Source organism: Notothenia rossii (assembly GCF_949606895.1).
Source record: "Notothenia rossii genome assembly, chromosome: 6".
NCBI lineage: Eukaryota > Metazoa > Chordata > Actinopteri > Perciformes > Nototheniidae > Notothenia > Notothenia rossii.
Genome location: NC_136909.1, coordinates 36368396 through 36393247, shown reverse-complemented (window position 1 = coordinate 36393247; position 24852 = coordinate 36368396). Strand labels below are relative to the sequence as shown.

The 24852-nt window shown below is 41.0% G+C and overlaps 2 protein-coding genes across 3 annotated transcripts in view; both read right to left on the bottom strand.

Annotated features, from left to right (window-relative positions):
• Nucleotides 1-2842: 2842 nt before the first annotated feature.
• On the bottom strand, nucleotides 2843-13057 carry tor2a (torsin family 2, member A). The gene is made up of 6 exons (XM_079688143.1): nucleotides 12721-13057; nucleotides 11930-12279; nucleotides 7491-7756; nucleotides 7140-7315; nucleotides 6564-6691; nucleotides 2843-5614 (listed from the first exon to the last, which is right to left on the bottom strand). The coding sequence occupies exons 2-6, from the start codon at nucleotides 12051-12053 to the stop codon at nucleotides 5370-5372; spliced, it is 939 nt and encodes a 312-aa protein (XP_079544269.1). The 5' UTR covers nucleotides 12054-12279; nucleotides 12721-13057; the 3' UTR covers nucleotides 2843-5369.
• Nucleotides 13058-15231: 2174 nt separating this feature from the next.
• sh2d3cb (SH2 domain containing 3Cb) overlaps nucleotides 15232-24852 on the bottom strand; it is a 68904-nt gene continuing 59283 nt past the window's right edge. For both annotated transcript variants that reach the window (XM_079688140.1, XM_079688139.1), the window contains exons 10-12: nucleotides 18817-18928; nucleotides 18170-18376; nucleotides 15232-16114 (exon numbers count right to left, since the gene is read on the bottom strand). In XM_079688140.1, coding sequence (XP_079544266.1) covers nucleotides 15945-16114; nucleotides 18170-18376; nucleotides 18817-18928 — 489 coding nt within the window. In that variant the 3' untranslated portion in view covers nucleotides 15232-15944. The remainder of the gene's footprint in view (nucleotides 16115-18169; nucleotides 18377-18816; nucleotides 18929-24852) is intronic.

Genomic DNA, 24852 nt, shown 5'->3' with positions numbered 1-24852 from the left:
GCAAAAGGAGAGAAAAGGGGAGATTAAGGAAGGGGAAAGTGGAAGTAGAAGAAGAAGAAAAAGTAAAAGGATAGAAGAAAGTGGAGAGAGCTGACAGCTGACCAGCTTCTCTTTCTGATATCCTCCCTCGACTGTCCCCCTTTCTGCAACTACCGCTGGAGAGGCTGGTCCGGCTGTTCTGCAGGGAGCGTGTGAAAATAGGCTCAGAGGTCAGAGAGGTGTGTATATATACAGTGGGGCAAAAAAGTATTTAGTCAGCCACCAATTGTGCAAGTTCTCCCACTTAAAAAGATGAGAGAGGCCTGTCATTTTCATCCTAGGTATACCTCAACTATGAGAGACAAAAGGAGAAAAAAAAAATCCAGAAAATCACATTGTCACCTATAAACAAACAAGATCTCTGGCTCTCACAGACCTTTAACTTCTTCTTTAAGAGCCTCCTCTGTCCTCCACTTGTTAACTGTATTAATGGCACCTGTTTGAACTCGTTATCAGTATAAAAGACACCTGTCCACAACCTCAAACAGTCACACTCCAAACTCCACAATGGCCAAGACCAAAGAGCTGTCAAAGGACACCAGAAACTAAATTGTAGACCTGCACCAGGCTGGGAAGACTGAATCTGCAATAGGTAAGCAGCTTGGTGTGAAGAAATCAACTGTGGGAGCAATTATTAGAAAATGGAAGACATACAAGACCACTGATAATCTCCCTCGATCTGGGGCTCCACGCAAGATCTCACCCCGTGGGGTCAAAATGATCACAAGAACGGTGAGCAAAAATCCCAGAACCACACGGGGGGACCTAGTCAATGACCTGCAGAGAGCTGGGACCAAAGTAACAAAGGCTACCATCAGTAACACACTACGCCGCCAGGGACTCAAATCCTGCAGTGCCAGACGTGTCCCCCTGCTTAAGCCAGTACATGTCCAGGCCCGTCTGAAGTTTGCTAGAGAGCATTTAGATGATCCAGAAGAGGATTGGGAGAATGTCATATGGTCAGATGAAACCAAAATAGAACTTTTTGGTAAAAACTCAACTAGACGTGTTTGGAGGAGAAAGAATGCTGAGTTGCATCCAAAGAACACCATACCTACTGTGAAACATGGGGGTGGAAACGTCATGCTTTGGGGCTGTTTATCTGCAAAGGGACCAGGACGACTGATCCGTGTAAAGGAAAGCACGAATGGGGCCATGTATCGTGAGATTTTGAGTGACAACCTCCTTCCATCAGCAAGGGCATTGAAGATGAAACGTGGCTGGGTCTTTCAGCGTGACAATGATCCCAAACACACCGCCCGGGCAACGAAGGAGTGGCTTCGTAAGAAGCATTTCAAGGTCCTGGAGTGGCCTAGCCAGTCTCCAGATCTCAACCCCATAGAAAATCTTTGGAGGGAGTTGAAAGTCTGTGTTGCCCAGCGACAGCCCCAAAACATCACTTCTCTAGAGGAGATCTGCATGGAGGAATGGGCCAAAATACCAGCAACAGTGTGAAAACCTTGTGAAGACTTAAAGAAAACGTTTGACCTCTGTCATTGCCAACAAAGGGTATATAACAAAGTATTGAGATGAACTTTTGTTATTGACCAAATACTTATTTTCCACCATAATTTGCAAATAAATTCTTTAAAAATCAGACAATGTGATTTTCTGGATTTTTTTTTCTAATCTTCTCTCATAGTTGAGGTATGCCTAGGATGAAAATTACAGGCCTCTCATCTTTTGAAGTGGGAGAACTTGCACAATTGGTGGCTGACTAAATACTTTTTGGCCCGACTGTATGTGTGGTGGTCATTTCCACATTATTATGTATGTGTGTGTGTCTCATTGTCCAGAAGGATGGAGATGGCGATACAGCAGCTGGGGTGAAGAGGCCTCTGAGCTGACCTTCGAACCCCTCCGTATTCCTCACACAGCCTGCGTGGTGGTTGGTGGGGGTTAATGAAGTCATCACTGCAGGATCAAGGAGAGATGTGGCATATACTGTATATGAGGCCACGTTTGCTGTCGCAGGACGAGGAGATGCTTCCGAAATGTTGGCGGGATGGTCACCTCCAGCAGGTGACCAGATAAAATTCAGACGTCGGAAGAGTTTCCGTAGAAACAAAGTCAAGGCTGTTGTGAGGTAGTAATCTAAAGAGGTGTTCAAAGTGAGAAACATCTTCTTTTTCTTTTAATCATCCAATATTTTCACACAGAAAGCGAATAGGCATCACGACTGAAAACAAGTTTTGTGTTTTAGAGGGGAACATAAAGGTGGCAGAAAGTTTGATGACACCAATTGAGGAGGAGTAATGGGCAAAGCAGATATTACCATGATATGTTCACCAGGTTACCTGCATACAAGGCATCATACGATTTCTGTAGATTATGCAGTCTTCTGGCAGTGCATCATAAAACGTGAACAACGCGCCAAGTGTCCTTAAGTTTAAGGGGAATGCAAAAAGTATTGGGAGGAAACCCAAAAGTAAAAACAAAAAAACATTCTGTAGTTATATGAAGAATTGTTCTAAACACTTATAAATGGTGTCCAATAGGTGCAACACATTACAACGGCTCAAAACAATTCTATAAAAAAAAAATTTAATCACGTCCTCACGACAGACATCTTACTTCCTGTGTTCCTTTTCCTGCAGGATTCGACCTTAAGGATGCATTTTTAATCTTAAAAACATTTGAGTGATCATCATTTGAAGTAAATAGGAAAAGATACATTCAAACTCTCACACACACACACACACACACACACACACACACACACACACACACACACACACACACACACACACACACACACACACACACACACACACACACACACACACACACACACACACACACACACACACACACACACACACACACACACACACACACACACACACACACCTGAAAGACCTCTGACACCTGTTCATTTCCGATGGAGAAACTATTAATTTCCTGCTGAAGGAGATAGAGATCACATTTCCTCTGCTTCCTGTTCAGCTGTGACAAACAGCAGCTCCACTCCTCCATCAGAGACAGGTGGCGAAGAGCAACATGCATCAACATACACACATACACTAATGTCCCTTTTCAATTCAATATTTGATTCCTTACACACTTCATTTATATATAATATCCTGCTTTGTATTTTGTACTGTATATTTGTATTTCAACATGTATATTTCCTACTTATTTAATGCAATTGTATTTCTATTTGAGATGTTTACATTTTGGATTGTTTATTTCTAGTCTTTTAATTTCTCTAATGTACAATGCCTTGTCTTTTTATGCTGCTGCAAACGCAAACATTTCCCAAATTGGGACCAATTAAGTACTTCTTATCTCTCTCTTATATTCTCTTTAAGTTGTAACCAAATGCAAAAAGTCATGCAGAAGCTTCTGTTTTGATCAGCATGAGGTTTTTATAAAAGATGATTTGTGTATATAACCAACTTGTTGTTAAATGAAAGGCACTCTGGTACTGTAGTACGGTGGCCGACAGGTGAAAACGGCAGTTAGTCTGTTTCATAATTTCAAGTGTTTTGTCAGTTTATTAGAAATGACTCGGCAAACTACTTTAGATAGCTAGCTTACAGCAGATCTGCAATGATATTGTCTCTATCGTGTTTTGAGCTTCTTGCAGAATTTGTATTAGCTCTTTTTTATTTGCGGCGTTTCCTTTATGCAGTGCTTTCATTAAACGCTGCGCATGTTTTGTCAAGTTGGTGAAGATGTTTTTTCGTTTGCATGTGTTTTGGCACATTCGTGTTTTTATATTTGCATCATTTTTGAAACTGCAGCACGTTTCTCCTGATGGAGTTGCTTTGGGCCTGTCAGCAGCCGTACTGTAGGACTACCTAAAAATGATATTAAGACAAACATGCAGTGTATTAAATGTTTTTTGAATGTCAGAAAGAAAACAGAAAATTTTTTGTTGTGCGTTTGGAGATTTTATTTTTTCATTACACTATAGTACCAGAAATGCGCATTTGGCTTTAGTTGCCAGCATCCAGGCACTTCAGCGGCTGAAACTGGTTACTGTGTTCATCTAACATTGTAACAACCCTGTAAACAATGTCTGCTCCTCATTGTGAGACTTAAAACGAGAGAATGTCATTTATTGTCAGGGTTACAAAAAATAAAAGAAACTACATTCCACTAATAGTGTACTCTTACCGTCTGGGCTTCAGAGGCAGAGTAAAATAGAAAAACGACAGATTTTTGCATGGAGTCTGGTTAGAGTTTCCAGGCTCCATGTCGGATCCATTGTATCCTTCATAGAAGTAAAGTGCATTTTGAGTGTGATTAAACACACAGGCAACATCCTTAAAATACATTTTACATTAATTAAACTACCAATCATTTTTGTGTGAACTCTGCTTCACACTCTTGGCAAAAGCAAGTCGTTACTGCTCTCTGGTGGCAGAAATGATGATCTCTAAAAACTACAACATCCACAACAACACTATATCAAGTAAAACCCTTCTTAGGTCTTTAGATGTCTTCCTCCTTGTTGATGTCTTTAAAAATAGACATGACACTCCAAAGGAAAGGAGGAAATCCGATCTAAATGACATTTATTAAAAAGAAGCTGCTATTTCAATGATAATGGGTTCTTAATTAAGGTCATATATTGGTGGATAACCTTATAATTATTGTATATTTCTAATAACATTTATTACATTTGGTTCAGCACCAATGATAGCTAAAACATTTTCTGCCTAAAACTCTGGTTTTGAATTTGTCTCATGGAATTGCATCCCACTACTCACATGTGTTGCAAAGTGAGTTGTAGTAATCAAAGTAGTAGAGTAGTAAATTGTCTCAGCTCATGAAAATATATTTTCCATAAACACATTAAAACATTCAGAAGTTTTAAATTTAACAACCCTTTTCTGAGCCTTTTGATCAATTTTAGTAAAACTCCCAGAAGGCACTTAGCCTCCAGCTGCTGCGGGGGGGATCCTACAGGGGAAGTGGGAGTGAAATGTGTGCGTCTGTATAAAAGTGAAAGGAGGACATTGGTCAAAGTTAAATAAATACTAGATAAATAGTCTTTAAGACATAACTGATGTTAACCCAACTGCAGCTGAAGCCTGGACCACCTTTAGAGTTCATCAATTAAAGGAATTGTTTGAGGTAGAGCGTGGCAGAAATCCTGGTTTTGTAAGGTTCAGAGTTTGACGTGTACCAACGACGCTTTCTAGGAACCTTAGCATGCTTTGAATACAGGAAGCTGTGATTTAAATCCCCCTGAGCGACTCCTCGACGCTGCTCCGGAGACGCTGCTCTGACCGCCATGTGAGGGACAGACTCTATTCCTCTTCACTGACTCCCCTCAAAGCCTTTCACTCCTTAGAACAACAATCAGATTGCACCTTGGCTCACAGAAAGAGGTTGATTTTGGCGGGGACTGCCTTACAGCCGGTGGTGGAGAAGTACTGTCCCTGGGCGGGGGTGTAGAGCATGTCGCCCCCTACTGCCTCTACCACGTCCGTGCGGCCGCAGCTGCCCCGCTGGCAGAGCTGTGAGCGGACACAGCGTTCCACGTGGCGTCGGCTCAGCGGCAGGAAGGGGACGAAGCGGGTGATGAGCTTCTGCTGGATCACCCTGGACTGGAAGAAGCCGCCTGGAGAGAGAAGCTCACTTTAGTTTGCTTCAACTGACAGTGGTTCAGGAGAGCCCTTTTCCAATGGAATTAATTCTGTTCTAGTTCTGTGCTGGGGCTAGTTTGGTCAGCAGTCTTTTCAACTTGTGATACACTTAAAGAGGCCACCTTCCTATGCTGTAATTTGTATGTATTGTGTGCATGTAAATGGTCTGCAAAGGCTAAATCCCAAACTTTCCTCCAGAGGGAATTCTCTCTCCTCCACACTGAATATCTCTCACAATAGCAAAAGTGGCAGACTACTTAGACTAAAACTTAAGGTACTATTAAACTTAAGAAGGTAGATTGAATAGCAAGAAATCATTTAGACTGATTTCAGAGAGACGTGGCTACAACCTCAACCCACATATAGCTTAGCGTGTCCTCGTGCCAGCTGCCGCATGAAACTAGTCACTCACTCTGGTCCACCAGTGCCTTTGTCGCTTTAAATGAACATTTTTACAGTTCGGTAAAAGAGAATGAACGGGATATTTAGCGAGAAAAGCTCAAATAAAGGATAGTGTCATGTGAAGTTTCGCTCTTCCTCCATGGATGATGTTAGCATAGCTAACCCAAGCCAGTCTGACTAATCGATAGCAAGATTTAGAGGATACAAACAAAATGATTCTTGTATTATTTTTGGCGTGACGTGACAGGACATTAACCGAGAAACCTATGGAATATTAATTATTCACCATAAATTGTTTTTGTATAAGTAGGTAGTAAGGACTTGTTGCCATTACAATGCTAACAAAGGGGTTGTGACTCAAAGTATGTTAAGAACTGCCTCTTGGAAAAAGGGTATCAGTGGTTCCAACATTGAGCATTCCACTGAGAAGGCTTCTTATTAGGATACACATTTACATATAACAACTCTTCAGTCCGTATACCTCTCTGAATATTTGAAAGTTAAATATCAAAGGACACTCACTTGTTGTGCTGTTGTAGACCGCCTGTGCGATGGCTTCCTGCAGGTGTTCCAGCTGGATGTCCTCCCTCTCCTGCCCCGCCTGCCGGTTCTCTAAAGCCACTCTGTTAATCACCTCCTCTCCGGTGGTCCTGCGGGGAATACACACACAACACACTGAGTCAAACATTTTTCACATCTTATAATTAGGGAACTATTTTCTGTTGGAAGTCATAGGACACTTTAACAGCTCGTCTCTCTCATGGAGGTGACAGTTCAGTCACTGTGAACTCTTATTTCTGTCGTCCATCATTATCAGATTTGAGCAAAATAGTATTTTTTCATTTGCATGTGTTTTGGCACGTTTTTATATTTTTGGCTGTAGTAACACATGCACCTGTCGGCCGCCATACATTTAACCTTGAACAGCTGTCTGTTTAAAATAAATGTATCCTCATGCATTCATTTTTCCTTCTGTAACAAACTTGAACAGTGACTTCTGTGTACTGTTACACCACTAGTGTGTGTGTGTGTGTGTGTGTGTGTGTGTGTGTGTGTGTGTGTGTGTGTGTGTGTGTGTGTGTGTGTGTGTGTGTGTACCCGATGAAGACGTAGATGGCCTTCCGGTAGTTTGTGCGAAACACAACGTGGGAGGGACCAAGGAAAGGCTCCAAAACATCGATGAGACCTGGAGGCATCTTCTCCATCTCGTCAAAAAAGAAGACGGAGCGAGCGCACTCCGTCAGGTTCCCCTGCACCCAACTCTTCAACTCCTCCTGCAAACAATTCATCATGATTAATCACTATTGTGATTAACGCCATTACATTCTTTAATCAATTCCCACCACTAATAAAGACACACCTAATTGTTTCTTATCTTTGATTATACTCATGATGATTGGTGATGATGATGAGATAAAGATGAACACTGCCTAATGACCTCTAACCTACCCTGTATTCCTTGACTCGGTCAGGTAAGGGGAAGTGCAGCGCGGGAACAAACTGATGGACGTACGGGCTGCTCATCGCAGAGCTGTACAGATGATTTCCCAGCATGGAGCTGACCATGGTCTTCCCCGTCCCAGAGGAGCCATGGAAAGACAGCACCAGGGGCCGCTCGGGGCTTTTATTCTGAAGAAACTTCGCCACCTCCTCTGACACTATGTCCTGAGCCAGATGTTGTCCATAAATATTCTTATAAAGGTCCCACTCCAGATCTGAAATTAAGGGAATAAAGATTTGTTTGATGTTATTGTTAAATTATTGGTTAAGTTATTCTCAACACTTATTTGTCTTTACCCGGAGCTAAAATACCTTTAAAGACAGGAACACACTACTACATTGCCTTTTTGGGGGAATTCCTTATGGCTGATGATGTTAAATAAAATGACGATCCTTACGGCTCCTATCCCATGACTTTGGTCACTTATAACCCTCTAAACAAAATCCAAAAAGATCATTTTCAATCTCAGGATATCTGTTGCTTTGAATTGGACTTCGTAGTGGAGAAGGGGGTAAGTTGAGCCAGTGGGTAAGTTGAACCACCACCTGTTACCAGGCAACGCCTTATAGTTGTAATCATGTGACCAGAAATTATGCAATTTCCACCCATTTCTCATTGCCTGTGAAAGAGATATACTCATTGTGGTCTGGTAAGTAAACATTTTTGTTTTGTCAAAGTACATTTTCTAGATGTGAGCTGTCATGTCAAAAAAAAAGTATCCAGGTTTAAACACATATATTATGTTGATGTGTTGGCAGCGTATTAAACCATCTGAGTCATTAAGCTAAAGATGACTAGAGGTTTTTCAATACTCAAATTTCCCCTCCTCGGTCCTCCGGTAGTGACCCGGAAATGAATTTCAGCGCGCTATTTTTAAGGACATCTAATTTCTCTAAATGCACTTCAAGGACCGAGCATCGAGCATCGAGCATCGAGCATCGAGGAGGCTCTCTGGAGGAGCTCTAACCGAGGAGACACTGATGGGTCCTCCACGGCTCCTCCACGGATGCATTTCCGGGAACGGTGGAGGCGTGACGCACGGCCGTACTTATCTCAGCCAATGACGGCTCTGCATGCATCCCTTGGATATTATTTTAGTAACTGCTTTCATCGCAACGCGATTTTTACAGTGAGAACAGCTGTGAGGTTCGTGCAAAAAGCAGAGCAGTGTACAATATATATAAATCAGTATAACAGGCCTACATTACTTTCTGTATTTGTATGCTGTAGTTTAGTAGATATCTACAAACAAAGAGTCGACATTCTTCTAAGACCATTTAGTGCTTCACATAAGAAAATACACAACGGCTGTAGCCTGATTATGCTTTAGGAGCAGTAGGTGTGTGTGGTACAGTGTGTAGGTGTGTGTGTGGTACAGTGTGTAGGTGTGTGTGTGGTACAGTGTGTAGGTGTGCGTGGTACAGTGTGTAGGTGTGTGTGTGGTACAGTGTGTAGGTGTGTGTGTGGTACAGTGTGTAGGTGTGCGTGGTACAGTGTGTAGGTGTGTGTGTGGTACAGTGTGTAGGTGTGTGTGGTACAGTGTGTAGGTGTGTGTGTGGTACAGTGTGTAGGTGTGTGTGGTACAGTGTGTAGGTGTGTGTTTTACAGTGCGTAGATACGGCGGACAGACGGGTCTCAGTTGGTTTGGTGTCCTATGCTTACTTTTAATACTTGTACAACTTTTGGCCCGTAATTTCAATTCCCCATTTCAGCGACCAGAGAGAGGGGTTGGGGGGATATATACGTATCCAGTCTCTGATTGTGTTACGTTATGAGAGTGCTCTCATACTTGTTTGATTCTGAAATTGTATATATTTATATAAATATGTGTGTGTGTAATATGTCCGCATCTGTAGCCTGTTATTGTCCGCACTGTCAATGAATTAAAAGTAAATATATAAGTCGTCATGAACACATCAGGGGCCGTATTCACAAAGGATCTTAGGGCTAAAAGTAGCTCCTAACTGGCGAATTTAGGAGAAACTCCTAAACATAATGGGCGTGTCAGTCTTAAATTTAGGACTCCTAATTTTATTCACTAAGAGCAATTCACAAAGTATTTTAGGCCTAAAAGTAGCACCTAAGTTTAGGAGAGCTTAAAAGTCCTCAAGAGGACTCCTAACTCAGTAAGACCTATTCACAAAGAATCTGAAAATGGCTGCGAGACGAAATGTTTTGGAGAAAATGGAAGACTGTGAATTGATCAAGAGATATAGGCTCAATCGTGAGGGTATCAAACTTGTTGTGGAATTAGTGCGGGATGCAATAACATCCCAGACTAACAGGAATAACCCGATTAGTCCGGAAATAAAATGTTTGGCAACACTACGATATTTCGCAACAGTGAAAATGCAACTTTGCAATGCCGACGATTTAGGAATATCGCAACCATCAGTCAGGCGTGCCATAAACCAAACCATCAAGGCGCTCTCTAGACCACATATCATCAAACAGTTTATCCGGTTTCCTTTGGACAATCAACAACTACACAGGACCAAAGCCAACTTCATGGCAATTGCAGGTATGCCCGGTGCTATTGACGGGACGCACATAAAAATAATTGCGCCATCAAAAGATGAGGACGTGTTCGTCAATAGAAAGAAAGTACATTCCATCAACACGCAGATTGTTTTCATTCATCATGATAGGGGGACTTGAACGGCGGTATGGGCTGTTATTGAAAGTGTTTAAGTGCTGGAAATATGCTCATTGGATAATAGTTTGCAGGGTGCTTTTAATTGCCTCCTTGATTTAATGCAATTTACGTATTTTTATTGTTTGCTCTCTCTCTTTAACGTGCATATACAACCTCATTATCGTGGTCTGCACAAACTTGTCATCATGCGTGTATTCTGCTAACTGCACTGTCCATAACTATTTGATAGGAATACATTTCTAGCCTAGGCTATTTCCTTGTTTTTCGGTGATTTAGTGGGCTCGTTTGTGGGATGTTGCGGATGAGTTTCACCGAGACCGCCTGCTCTGAACAACCAATCACCTTACTGACCGCTTCTAAACTCATGCACGAGAATCGACGTAATCCATAGCAACGGCACGTCACTCTTAGTGATTTATTCTTAGTATGAGTAGGTCTCAGCGGCTTTGTGAATAACTTTTAAGAAAAAACTCCTACGTAATTTTTTTTAGCGCGAGTTAGGAGCACTCCTAGCGGTAAGATAAAATGCTTCGTAAATACGGCCCCTGTCCATCAGAGTGCTGCTGTGCCTCCTGTCATCATTAATGGACGTCTCTTTAAAGTGACCGCTCAGAGAGGAGTTCTCATTTCTCTAACCGCCTGCTGCTTCCACTCCTCTCTCCTCGGTTCCTCCGCTCGCATCTCCTGTGGGCGGCACCAAGTCTCGAGGAGAGGAGTCGAGGATAGGAGTCGAGGAGGGGAAATTTGAGTATTGAGAAACTTCTATAGAATTTTAATGCTAGGCTATTTTTTCGAAAATGGTGGCTATGGGGTCAAATGAACCATGGGCCTTGGGGTAAGTTGAGCCACTTTTTCAATGGAGAAATTAATGAAATTAGGCCAGGTTGATAATAAGAGCTCATTGTAGGCTACATTTAAAGTTCAAACATTTTTTTACCCTGTTTTTGATTGGTAAGATATATGAAATTGTATCACCATTTGTATGATTACTTTTCCTTTTAACATGTTAAAAGTAAATCAATCAATTCAATCGAAATTTATATTTAAAATATTTGAAAAACTAAACTTGTATTTGGTTTGAAATGTATTGTTTATAGTTAAATAGTTTATAGTTATAGTTTATAGTTTATCAACTTACCTGGGGGGCAAGTTGAGCCACAAGACCACTTTCTTTTTTAGAAGTAATCTTTTCACTGCCCTTGATCAAATATTAATTCTTATCATTGCCATTGATAGGAAACATCCTGAATTATAGGTGTGTGTTTTCATTTGTACTATGTGTCATTTCTCATTGCTTAGACGACAGCATAACAAAAAAATGGCTCAACTTACCCCACTCTCCCCTATGTCTAGAATGCCCAATTGAATTAGATTTTCTCAACAAATACTGTTTAAGTGTCACATTTTCAACAGTATAATAACACAATTCAGCTACAGATAAGACTTAGCTACTTGCAAAACAATGATTTGTTCCAATCAATTTCAACAGTAACTGCAATGTTAAATATGAGAGAACACATCCTGTGTTATGCTAGCTAGCATAACAGCTAACGTGACTACAGTATAAGGTAGCTCTTCGTGACAACCTCAGTTATTTTACAGTTTCAGTACACGAACAAAACATATAATGTATGACAAAAATGGGTGAAACAACCTCCCTATAGATACTTTACATGTTAAACTAAGCTAGCTGACAGACAGAAAGCAGCAGACATACATATCTGGTCTTACCTCTGATATGTGGCTTAAAGTCGCACTCGCAGCTTTCTGATATGCTGCAGTAGACTTGCTGATACCAAACACCCAAAACGGGGTTAAAAAGGTATAAAAGCAGCACAGACAGAATGGCCAACATTTTGGCTGCCTGCTGGCAGACAGGAAACCGGAATAGACCTTCTGCTAACGACAACCGGTTAGTTTGGTAGTTTCTTCATTTCGAGGAAGACGTCCAGAAACACGTACCAGAAATGACAGTAACGACTTCATTTCCCAGAAAGCATCTGGAACCGGTCGTATCGTGTGTAGGCCACGTTGGAGGATCACAGTCACAGTCCAGAAAGCACAGCGGATAAACACAACATCTGGAAAAATAATCACTATACTTATCACTTTATGTGCAGTCTTTTATTACACAAGTGAAATAACAAATATTATGTAGGCTATGAGAAGATGTTGGACATTATGGTAAAAAGGTTGAAGCGTTGTTGTAATATCAGATAAGCAATACATGATTAAACCAGAAAATTAGACAGTTATTTTTATAATAAAACTGTAATTTTTTATAGAAATAATTCACCCTAAAAATAAAACCTTATCGAAAAAGGTGATTTATACAGTAGGGTGCTATTAATGTAAAAATGATCTTTTATGGAGCCATAGTGGTGTTTAGGTCCCATGACATGCTTTTCTGGTTATTACCCGTCCCCCCTGTGTTACCTTGTTATGCATGTAAAGTTATGCGGCAAAGTCACAAACCCTCAAAGTACACCCTGTAGCGAGTACAACTCTAACACAGAAAATACCTGTCTATGCTGCCCCAGAACGCCTCGTTGGAGATTTTTCTTTTTCCATTGTTTTCTTCCTGGGTACAGTGACGTAACGCAGACCAAATGGACCAATCTGCGGAGCTCTGCGCGCGCGCACACACACACGCCTTTTCTCAGCCGCGCTCCGCAGATCTCCGCACGTGCTCAGGCTGCGTTCCGCGGTGTCTCGCAGACCCTACGCAGCAACCAGGAAACAACACCAATAATCCAGCTCACACTGTCCGCTCCTCGAGCCCCACAGGGCGGAGCAGCGAGCCCCGCAACGTCCCGCCAAAACGGCACCAAGACCCCACGCAGCATTCTCATCTGTTTGTCCTTACTGGTGTCATTTTCTGGTTGCTAACAAACGCCATTGTAACCAGTGCTTGAATTGGGCCGGTACTCACCGGTACGCAGTACCGGCACTTCTGATTTTTACCCATGTGGTACCGGCACTTCTTACTGAGTACCGGCAAGGTGCCGGTACTCAGTAAAATGCCGGTACTCAGCCGCCGGCAATATACGTATATATTGTAAACGCAACGCAGCGCAAATGTGGGTCTGACTCTGCCTCACAGAGGGTGACTGGCTGTATACATGACGTGGCCTGCCGACATTGCCACTTTCATACAGATCATACTAATGCCCTCGATTGGTCTCTGTGTGTCATTCAAGCTCGGGAGGGTGTGTGTTGGTGTATGTGTGTGGCGCGAGCGAGCGAGAAAGCGCGCGCACCGGTTACGTGTATTGTTGTTAGCATCTGGTGCTAGCTAGCTGCGCTAACGGATATAAGGAGCTGTTTCAACAACAAGGTGGAGGGGGAGTCCTTTGCTGTCAGACTGAGAGGCTGATAACTACAGCTCTGGTGAGGTAAATTACTCTCTGAGTCTTTAGATAGTTAACTTAGTTTAAGTTATCTCAGTGGGTCTCAAACGGTTCGGTCACCATTTATGTAAACACATATTTCCATTTGAGGGGGTAGTGATTTGTAAAATATGCATGAATAATACAAACAAAATGTTAACTAGGTGAAAAAAGGTAAGATAAACTTGTTGAGAGCTAAAACTAGTCTTTGCTGTTGCCTCAAAGAGGAGCAGGGGGGAGAGGAGGGAGACAGGAGAGGCCGATTCAGGAGCCCAGACACACTCACAACTATAAATGAACCAAAAACAAATAAATAAACAAGTTTAAATGTTTTTTCATATTGGATATTGTATGTTAATGGTTATGGCCATGTACTTATGATTTTATGATTATTTAAATGTATACATTTTTGTTTCATATGGGTGTAGTCTCTTTATTTCCCCCTCAAAATGCATCAGATTGATGCATTTAAGTCCAACATTTAAAAAATAATCTTACCGGGGGAGCAGGCCCCCGGACCCCCCTATAGGATTTGAAGCCCAGCCCTACTGTTCCCAAATAGATTTGCAATTTTTTTTAAATAGTAACCCATCTCCATTTGTTTCTTTTTGGGTAGTAGATTTAAACTAGAGGGCTATCACTTTGTGCAGCAACGCTATTGACAAATAAATCCAGCAAAATGGCACAAAAAACTGGTAGTGGCCTCAGGGACGAGGAGTCATTTAATCAAGCTTTACTTTCTTTTATATCCATAAAGAAAAAGTAAATCTGTTTACAGTTGTTTCCTTATGGATGTTGAGAAGTATCCATATATCTCTTCATTTTGCTCTCAAAGTGCACCAGATTGATGCATCTAACTTCAATATTTAAAAAAAAATGTTCCCGGGGGAGCATGCCCCTGGACCCCCCTAGACTAGAGGGTGTCAGGTCCACTCCCCACTTATAAAAATAGTACTTTACCACTGCACCCCCTCTAATCTCAGATGCACCCTGAGTCATTTTGTTTAAGTACAGTGAGCCTTTCTAAAATATACAGTAAAGAGACAAACCCACCAGCATTATAGGATATACTATGACTTTGTGCCAAATACTTGTTGCTGATTTAGAGTACTGGCACCTTTTTTATTCCAATTCAAGCACTGATTGTAACACATAATCACTGATGTTCCACTGTAACGGTGGTTCACTCATCAGAACAGGGTAGGGCGAGCTGACCAATCAGAGCACAGTGGGCTCAAAGGGAGGGGGGGCAGGAGCTCCAACAAGCCGTTTAGGACAGAGTGAATACACATACTGACTGAGATGCTGTATGAGAAACCAATGTGATTTTGGAACATTGCACAATGTAAATCTATTCTAGTAGACCTCAACAATGGAATTATGATCAGTAGAAATGGCCATGGCATGGGACTTTTAATGAATTTAAATTGGCCAGACTGGAAAAACTGATCTGAAAAACTTGGCCTGATTTTGGAAAGGTTGTTGTGATATATTCCCCTTGTGCTTTATTCCAAATACACACAAAATCTAGCAACAATACAGATGAATTTGCAACCTCAATTTCATCACCTCAAAGAACATTAAAAAACCCACATTTATTCTCACTTGTAACTGATAGACAATGTGACAGTATTTGCCAAACAGTGAGGTAAACATGTTTATTTACATTTCAGATAAATATTAGACATTATTAATAAGGTTATGGACATGATCTGTACCTGTGTACTGTGCGTGTGTGGTTAGAGTCAGTTCAATCACTTCCAATTCATATAGTGGTATTAAAAGAAGTAAGAGTAATGAGTAAGAAAAGGGAAGTTTAAACAAAAGAGTTGTGAACTGACCCTAGCACTGGTCAAAATACCACTAATCACATCACATTATGTATTTACTTCACATTAGAATATCCTTATGATAAACACATGATGATGAACATAATATTGAAAATGGAGATAAAACGTTATTCTGTTATTGCGTTGTACAATATGACACACTTTGTATGGTCTTTTTGTTAAGGAAGGTCCAGCCTTCAGGAAGACATAAAAACATTGCTATACATTAAGCTAACAGACCAAGGCACAGCCTCATTTCAGAAACTATTTACCACGACTTCCTGTTTCTTCTGCAGAAGAAAAGCAAAATAACTCGACACAGTTGCACATATTTACACTGATATATTCCCTTCACATTTTGGTTCCATACGGGCTAGATGAAGTTCTCTGGCTTTGACATATTGGGACATAGCGTGATGTAAATCAAAATTGGTAAATAAGCTGAATGGTAAATGAGATTAAAGTGATTTTGTAAGAACACAAAGCACTCATCCCGGATAAAACAGTTATTCAAAAACAGGTCTGGGGTCAGCGTGGTCTGACAGGTGGCTCAAGCCTGTTGGACAAGGCAGTCAGCACCTGGTCAAACTTGGCGTATCGCAGAGCTTGGCTCTCCTCGGCTCCCCTGCTCCCCCAAAGCAGCCTCATCTGGAAATCGGTCAGGAAGAGCTCCAGAACCTCCGCCTGACCCTGAAAACCTGCAACCAATCAAGAAGGGGTTACCATCTTCAACTGCAGAGTTCACAATTTGATTTCAATAACTGATTTTCTTAGTTTATAAGTTTTAACCTTATCTAGAAAATAAATACATTATTTTGATACTAAATTCAGGAGAAACAACTTGGAAACAGACATCTCACTCCTCTGGCTGTGTAAATGTTTAATAAAAAAACTAAGCAAAAAAACAGTACCGAGATAAGTTGACTTCAATTCAATTAATTTTGTCATCAGAGTTTACATAATTGTATTATTAAGTTAAAAGTAGGGATGCACCGAATATTCGGCCGCCGAAAATTATCGGCCGATAATGGTTAAAAAGGCTGTTTCGGCTTTCGGCCGAAAGGGTTTTAGCACCGAAAAAATATCACCGAATGTCAGGGAACAGGGTTACGTTGGTAAGCTAACGTGTTGTTGTGATGACGTAATCAAAAGGCGGCGACAAGCACGGCGCGGGACCATGCTCGCGGCTGGCTCACAGCCAACATGTCTGGCGCTTGGAGATATTTTAAAATATCAGAGAAAGAGGCGCAGATTGCGATTTGTAAAACGTGTTCAGCTGACATTTCTCGAGGGGGTGTAACTGCAAAGACTTTCACCACTTCGGGATTACTCCACTACTTGAAATCAAAACACCCGGACAAATATGCGGAGTAAGATCAAATCACAAGCACTGACAGCGAGAGACTGTTCAGCGCTGCCTCTCATGTACTCGATGAGAAGAGGAACAGACTTATGGCTGATAAAGCAGAGAAGCTACTGTTCATTAAAAAGAACCTCCCACTTTTCCTTAATAAGTAGACAAGGCTGGCTTATCATAAGCTTATCTAGTTCTACATGTCTACTCTATACCCACTTTCCTGAACAATTTTCATTGTGAGTTATAATTCACCATCTCAGGTTATCATTAGGGGGAAATGACAGCAGCACAGTGTTCAATATATTGTACTTTTGGTATCTAAATGATACAATGTTGTTTACATTGCTCATGAGGACAGACCACCTTATTTGCAGATTCTTGAAATTGTAATTTAATTTGTAATTGATTGTGGATTTTGTATCCAGTTTTCACTTTATGTATCTTTATACAATGTTTACTACTTTGCTTATGAAATTCAATTGTAATTTCATTTGTAAATAGTTACATTCATGTGGATTTATCCAGTTTGCACATTTGTATGCATGCACTTATAGGTGCATTTGTTGTTGTTGAAGGCCTGGCTGTTAGTCTTTATTTACACTATTTTGTAGTAGGCCTACTGGCCTAGATGTTTATGCAGTTTTAAAGCACCTTGGCTTTGTTCTGAATGCACTTTGTTGTAGTTATCCTATAGAGAAAAGAAAATGCACTTGACTTGGAATTAATGTACTGTATGCATTCAAAAGTGCTGAATAAATGTTTTATGGACCCATAATAGTGATTATTATTTAAGTTAAGTTTTGCCATAATCATGTCTTTTTCCATAATCAGGTAGCTGAACAACATTGGTAAAAAATGTATACATTATATATATATATTTCTATTAATCATTTTCGGCCTTTCGGCTTTCAGTTTTCGGCCAACTGTTTCCTATTTTCGGTATCGGTTTCGGCCAAGAATTTCCCATTCGGTGCAACCCTAGTTAAAAGTGATGTGATTCAGTTAAATAAAAAGTATTAAAGGGGCTTTATTATGCTCACTTTCAGGTTGATATTAATATGTTGTCTCTCCTGTGACATGTCTCCATGCTTCAATGTTCAAAAAGCTCTTTATTTTTCTCATACTGCGCTGCAGCACCTCTTTTCACCGTCTGTCTGAAACCAGAGCCCAGTCTGCTCTGATTGGTTAGCTGGCCGGCTCTGTTGTGATTGGCCAACCGCGTGTCATGTACAATGTATAAAAGTGCTAACCAATAGAAACGATATCTTTTTTGTTATCACCACCATTAGCGACCAAAGTCAGAAAGTTCAAAGTCTTCGCAAAATGTCTGCTATTCAGCAATGTCTTGAATTCTGACAAGTTTTGATCAACAGCGCATCTCTCTCTACTCTCTTACCTTGTAGTTTGCTCTCAGCGTTGGAGCGGTAGACTCCCCCGAGCTGAGCGATGGTCCTCGCCGCCCCCAGGTGGAACATGACCACATCCACCCCGGCTTCCGCCACCTCCCACGGCTCTGTCCCCTCACCCACCGCCATGCTCTTCTCCAGCAGAGAAAGGAGGGGTAGGACGTGGGGGAAGCTGGTGTTGGACAGCGGACAGCTTTCTGGAGGACAGACATACACAGAGTTAACATTGTAACAATCAGGCCACACAAAACATTTGCTGAAAAGAACTAGACTTTGCATTTTTTACTTCAAGGCTGGATTTTCCGGCTGTATCAAAAAGTCTACTGCTGCACATGTGTATTGACAAACACTGGGAAACAAGATCATGTTACTGCTGTATTAGCTGCACTGCACAGCACATGCTCCTTATAAAATACAGAATACAATTTCAAATTATTCTCTTAGCCTTCAATGCCCTCCTTTTTGATAAAGCACATCGTTTGGGCTGGCTCAGGCTTATCTTCAACCAGCCCCTAGTAATGCTGTACACACTGTAAAGCCAGATCAGACACATTTGTAATTTGTGACATTCGGGTATATAAATCATATTTCAATGATTGAATAATAGTACGTGTTTTTTGTTAAATGGGACCCCTACCTCTCCCGTCATTCAGACTCTTCATAAAGGGCCTTAGAGTTTTCTCGTAGAGAATAGCGCCCTCTGTGTGTCGCTGCCGTAATGCCGTCCAGGTCTGCTCCAGACGGCACACCTGAGAAACAGAATAACGCCTCCATTAAAACCTGGGATCAGTGCATCCACATGCAGGGGAACCAAAGATTCAAACTGAGGACTGAGAAGTATCAGACTTAAAGGGGAACTATTGTGCTTTTGGGGGGTTTCATCTTTCCTGTGGTGTGTTATAGGTTTGGTCTGCATTTCCCAAAGTTCACACCAGAGGGAGTTTCTCTCCCACACACTCTCCCCCTGCCTGAACAGTTGGATTGTAGTCCTTTGTTTACTTCGGTAACATAATGACATAACCAGTTAACACTTTTGCTTCTATTGGCTAGCGCTCCAAGACATTGTACGTGATGGGCTAAGGGGCGGGACACACAGAAACATTCTCTATGTTCCTTTCCTCTCAAGTAGTAGTAGTAGTAGTAGTAGTAATATTAGTAGTAGTAGTAGTCAAAATAATTGAAATGTTTGCCTTTTTTAACTCTGTGAAAATGAGGTTGATTGACAATAAATGCCAAGAAGATAAGTACAACTTTTGGCAAAGAATTAAATTGGATTAAAAGGTATAACCCAGATTTGGGTGATTTTATGCTATATTCACTACAAACAGGTCAAACCAGGACAAAAGATGCGAAGGGAAGACAAAATTAAGAAAAAGGACAGTTCAATTTTGAATATAATTTGGCTCACACTGCTATTTGAACAAAATTAAAAAGAATATCTTACTTCTATAGTGTTTTTATAATAGTATAGTAGTATTTGGTACATAAAATGTGTTTGATGGTTAATCTCAAGGAAAAAAACATTTGAACAGGGATTTGACATGTGATGCCAAGTGTGATTTTAGTGAGAAAGTATAAGAAGGCTTTCAGTATTAAAAAGCATATATTTTCTTTTTTTAGAAATGTTAATTCTGACATGGGATAAGTGTATGTAATTTTGCACAACATTGCTATGTTATCTAAAAAATGTTTTTTTAAAGGGGGCATCATACAGCTCAGTGCACAATACAAGCTTGATTAAAAACACCTAATGACATATCCAATTACGGACAGTTACTTCCTCTGCTGCTATAAAGATAAGGGATCGTAGATAGCTAACTTGACATGAAGGACACTGTCGTGGCTTCCTTCCTTGTTTTTCCATCAAGCCACTAGACGCCTTAAACAGACAGTTGTAACTTGTTTCTTTCCTTAAATTACTCACAGTTTGAAGTGCTGTTTGGCCTCCGATGGTTTAGAAGATGTTGCGATGTGTTTGCTCAAAATAAAATAACAAACTTTTGCACATGCAAAAAAGAAAAATAGGCCTTTACAATATTCAAAAGAAATACGCAAATCTCAAATAAAACAAACAACTTAGGTATTCTTTCTTTCGTGATAATGCTTATACTTTACAACTTAAAGGGTACATGTACGGTTTGTATGTACGGTACGAGCACGAGTGTTACGTTACGGTTAAAAACTGTTCCTCGACGGCGTCTCTCAACAGGTTGCCAATCACTGTGGCGTTAGCACAGGCGCCGTGGGAATTGTAGTCCTTTATAGTGTGTTGACTACAGACGTCACAATTAGGTGGCCTTTCTTATCAAATCAAAATACTGGCTCTAAAATACCGGCCCCTATTGTTATGGGCATCTTTAATAACAATAAACAAAAATTCAAAAAGAGCCAGACAAAGTCAGTCTTCATTTTCTATTTGAGATAGACAGGGTGTCTTAATTGTCCATCTTCAGTTATTTCCTTATTCTAAGGCAGGCACCAGTAGGCATATTTTGCTTATTGGTCTTTCCAGCGTGTTGGTTTTTGTCTTAAGAAGAACACTCTGAATCAGTCCTCCAGATCCAGGACGCGTCTCCATAACTCTTGCCATTAACCAGGATCCACGAGGTGCATTCGAATCAATGATTATTACGATGTCTCCAGGTATGAAGTTCCTTTTAATGCGATTCCATTGCTGTCTTTCTTGCAAAAGTGGTAGATATTCTTTGATCCATCTGGTCCAAAACAAATTTGCTATGTACTGCATTTGTCGCCAGCGGCGTCTTGAGTATGTATCTTGCTGATGGAATAAGCCTGGGGGCAACAAAGGTTTGACCTTGAGCTGCAGCAAATGGTTGGGTGTGAGAGGTTCCAAGTCATTTGGATCATTTGACACTGTAGTTATTGGTCGGCTGTTGAGAATTCCTTCAACTTCACACAGAACTGTTGAAAGGCTTTCGTCATCAAGTGTTTGTTGTTTTGTGATGGATAGCAGAATTTTCTTTACAAGCCGGATTAGTCTTTCCCATACTCCGCCATGATGTGCTCCGTAAGGAGGATTGAAGGTCCATTTCACATCCTTTTGCTGGAGGGCTGGTTCTATTGTGCTCAGATTCCACTCTTTTATAGATTCCTTCAGCTCTCTTTCAGTGGCAACAAAATTAGTCCCATTGTCTGACCTCATCTCCAATACTTGTCCTCTTCTGCTGATGAAACGTCTGCAGGCATTAATGCATGAATCTGTATCTAACGAATGAGCTACTTCCAAGTGCACCGCTCTGGTTGTTAGACAGGTATGGACCTGGATAACATGATTCCTTCCACTGTGACCAACTTGTTGATGAATATCTCGAAGTATGGTTTTAGAGACATGGTGGTGTTTTCCAAGAATGGTTGGGTGCTTTGCTTCCTCAGGCATTGCCATTTTATTTAGCCTTCCTCCAACCTTTAACAGTTCATTCTTCGTACACTGGATCCAATTTATACAGTGTACTACTTCCTTTGATAGGTTTTCCCCTTTCCAAAGTTTCCACTTCCTCTGGAAAAGACTGTTTTTGACAGAAACACAACAATGCTGCTTCAGCCTTATCCAAGTCATCCTTAGAGAGTGTGAGACCTCTCAGAGTCTTTAAACACTCTCATCTGCTTCTCAATCAGCTTTATTCGATTTGGTTATTTTGCTTGAGTAGAAGTAACTTCCTTCCTCTTCTTACTTAAAAAGCAGCAAGATATGTTTTACTTGAAGGAACCATGCAACTGCTCTTTTCAGTTTCCTCCAATCAGAGTAGTGATGCACTAGCTTGCTTGTGGCATTTAGGTCAGTTGCAATGGTTGGGTTCACGTTGAATTTTTCCTTCTTCATCTCTGGATCCTCAGGATAGCTGTCATTGACCATTTTAAGTGCGTCCGGAAACTCCGGCCATTTTTCCTCAGGTTTTTTCAGAAACAATGGACCATTTATCCAAGTCTCACATTTCAGGAACGATTCTGCTGCCAATCCCCGAGATGCATAATCTGCTGGATTCAGTTTAGTGTTGATGTATTTCCACTGTGATGTTGCTGTTGCTTCTCAGATCAGACTTATTCTGTTTGCTACAAATGTCTGAAACCTTAGCGTTTCATTCATGATGTATCTCAGAACAGATGTACTGTCAGTCCAGAAAACAGATTTGCATAATGGGATTTGCAGCTCGGTTCTGATCATCTTGTCCATGCGTACTGCCAGTACTGCTGCTGTGAGCTCCAATCTTGGGACAGTGACCTTTTTCAGAGGCACGACACGTGACTTTCCTGACATGAAGGATATGTGAACGTCTTCATCTTCATTTATCATCCTAAGGTAGGTGACAACACCGTATCCAATCTCGCTTGCATCACTGAAATGGTGCAATTGTGCAGATTTAATTTGTCCATAATTCTTTGGTTTGATACCTCGATCAATCTTGAAGCTTTCTATCTGCTTTAATCCCATGAGCCATCTTTGCCACTGTTTCTTGAGAGCCTCCGGGATTTCTTCGTCCCACCCACAATTGAGTTTGCACAACTCTTGTAGGACATGCTTTGCAGTGAAGATAAATGGTAAAAGAAATCCAAGTGGGTCATACACAGCAGACTGTTGAAAGGATGCCTCTCCTTGTGGCTGGTTTGAGATTTTAAGCAGACTTGAAACTTGAAAATATCTTCCTCCACATGCCACTGTATCCCTAGGGCTCTTTCTATTGGAAGATTGTCTTGGGTCTCTAAGTCCAGGTTTTTTACCTCTTTGGGTTTTTCACTCTTTAGGATGGAGGCAAGCACAGTTTTACTGTTGCTTGTCCACTTTGTCAGATTGAAACCTCCCTTTGCACAAAGATCCTTGAGTTCTTCACATAACTTCACAGCTTGATCAGCAGAAGCGACATATTTTAAGCAGTCGTCAACATAGAAATTTCTTCCGACAGTGTCAACAGCTTCTGCAGAGAAATCATCTTTGTTGTCTTCAGCGGTTTTAGTGAGAGCATAGGTTGCACAACTTCCTGATGAAGTAGCACCAAATAGATGTACTGTCATCCTGTACTCAGCGAGAGGTAAACTGACATCTCCTCCTGGCCACCAAAGAAATTAAAGATAATCTTGATCAGCAGGAGCCACCTTGACCTGATGATACATCCCCTCGACATCAGCCATGAAAGCTATCTGTTTTTGTCTGAATCGAATGAGCACACCAAGTAGCGTGTTGGTAAGATTGGGACCCTGAATAAGCTTGTCATTTAATGAATATCCTTGATAAGATGCGGAACAATCGAACACTACACGAATCTTGCCCTTCTTTGGGTGATGAACCCCATGATGTGGTATGTACCACACCTTTCCACTCTCAGATTTGATCTGCTCTTGGGGCAGTGGCTGAGCGTGACCTTTTGCTATCACAGCCTCCAAGAATGTTTTATATTCATCATGGAAAACTTTGTTCCTTTTGAATTTCCTTTTTAATGATTCTGCTCTCTGCTCTGCAAGTTTGCGATTGTTTGGCATCATGATATTCTTCTGTTTAAATGGAAGTTCAAGCTGATAATGTCCATCTTTGATTTGAGCTGAATCTGACATGATCTTTAAAAATTGTTTGTCTTCAACTGACATCTCTTTCTTCTCATCACAACCTTTCTCTAGAAATTCATGGTTGTATTGCTGCACCAGCAGCTCACCTAAATCTGTCACTGATATCCGATTAATAACAGCACATGAAGTATTCTCAGATTCAGTGGTTTCCTGATTCAGTCTATTCACAACTACTGTAGGGGTGTAACGGTTCACAGAAGTCCCGGTTCGGTCCATACCTTGGTTTGGGGGTCACGGTTCGGTACGGGTTCGGTACAACAACAAAAAGTCCCAAATACATAGTTTTTTTTGCTGTTATTTTTTTTTAACAGTAGTGCAAGTTTTGGTGTGAAAATAAGGAACTCCAACATTTGGAATCATTAACTGTATTACACAGTTAAAAACAAACCACAAACAGTAACACACACACACTCAGATGGCCATATTATTTATAATGGCTGATGTCAAACAAAAAGGTTAAATAAGCTGTACAACTAAAAAGAATGTCTTGAAAATATAAAAATAAATAATAAGAAAGTGTTTCAATCAATAAAAGGCAATACAGAACTGTATAACATCTCCTGATGTCAAAATATAAAAATAAATACAATGATAAATATAAAACAAAATTAAATCTGTACCTTTAGGAGCAATGTCTAACATGTGTAATTAACTTGTGAGTGTGTGAGGCCATTATGCCTAAATAAAGGTACTCAAGCTTTACTCTATTTTCAAGTTTTTCTTCAAAAAGATTAGTTTGTCTACGTTGTCAGTAGTGAGGGCAGATCTGTTGGCGGTAACCATGTCCCCTGCCGTCAAGAAAAGCCTCTCGCTGGGGACTGAGACTGACTCGGATGTGATTGAGCATGTTTGAACGACGTGTTACTACACTAGCATACCGCACCGCTGTCGAACAACGCCGACACACCGTCCTCGTCCGATCCACAACTCGCACCCCATCATTGTTGTAGTCCACAGGGAAACCGAGATGTTCCCACACACCTGATTTAAAAGAAGCCTGTGGGTCTTCTAGCTCCTGTGTGTTGTGTGAACTCGCCATAGCTACTAACTTTTCTTCTTCATGTATTGTGTTCGTTTTGTTGTGTTTTATTCTTGT

Excerpts from the sequence above, each read along its gene's own strand:
- tor2a (XM_079688143.1), bottom strand. The coding sequence starts at position 12,053 with ATGTTGGCCATTCTGTCTGTGCTGCTTTTATACCTTTTTAACCCCGTT. Across the intron at positions 7,757-11,929 it reads CTTTAAGCCACATATCAGAG|ATCTGGAGTGGGACCTTTAT; the intron begins GTAAGACCAGAT and ends CCTTAATTTCAG. Across the intron at positions 7,316-7,490 it reads ACCGAGTCAAGGAATACAGG|GAGGAGTTGAAGAGTTGGGT; the intron begins GTAGGTTAGAGG and ends AATTGTTTGCAG.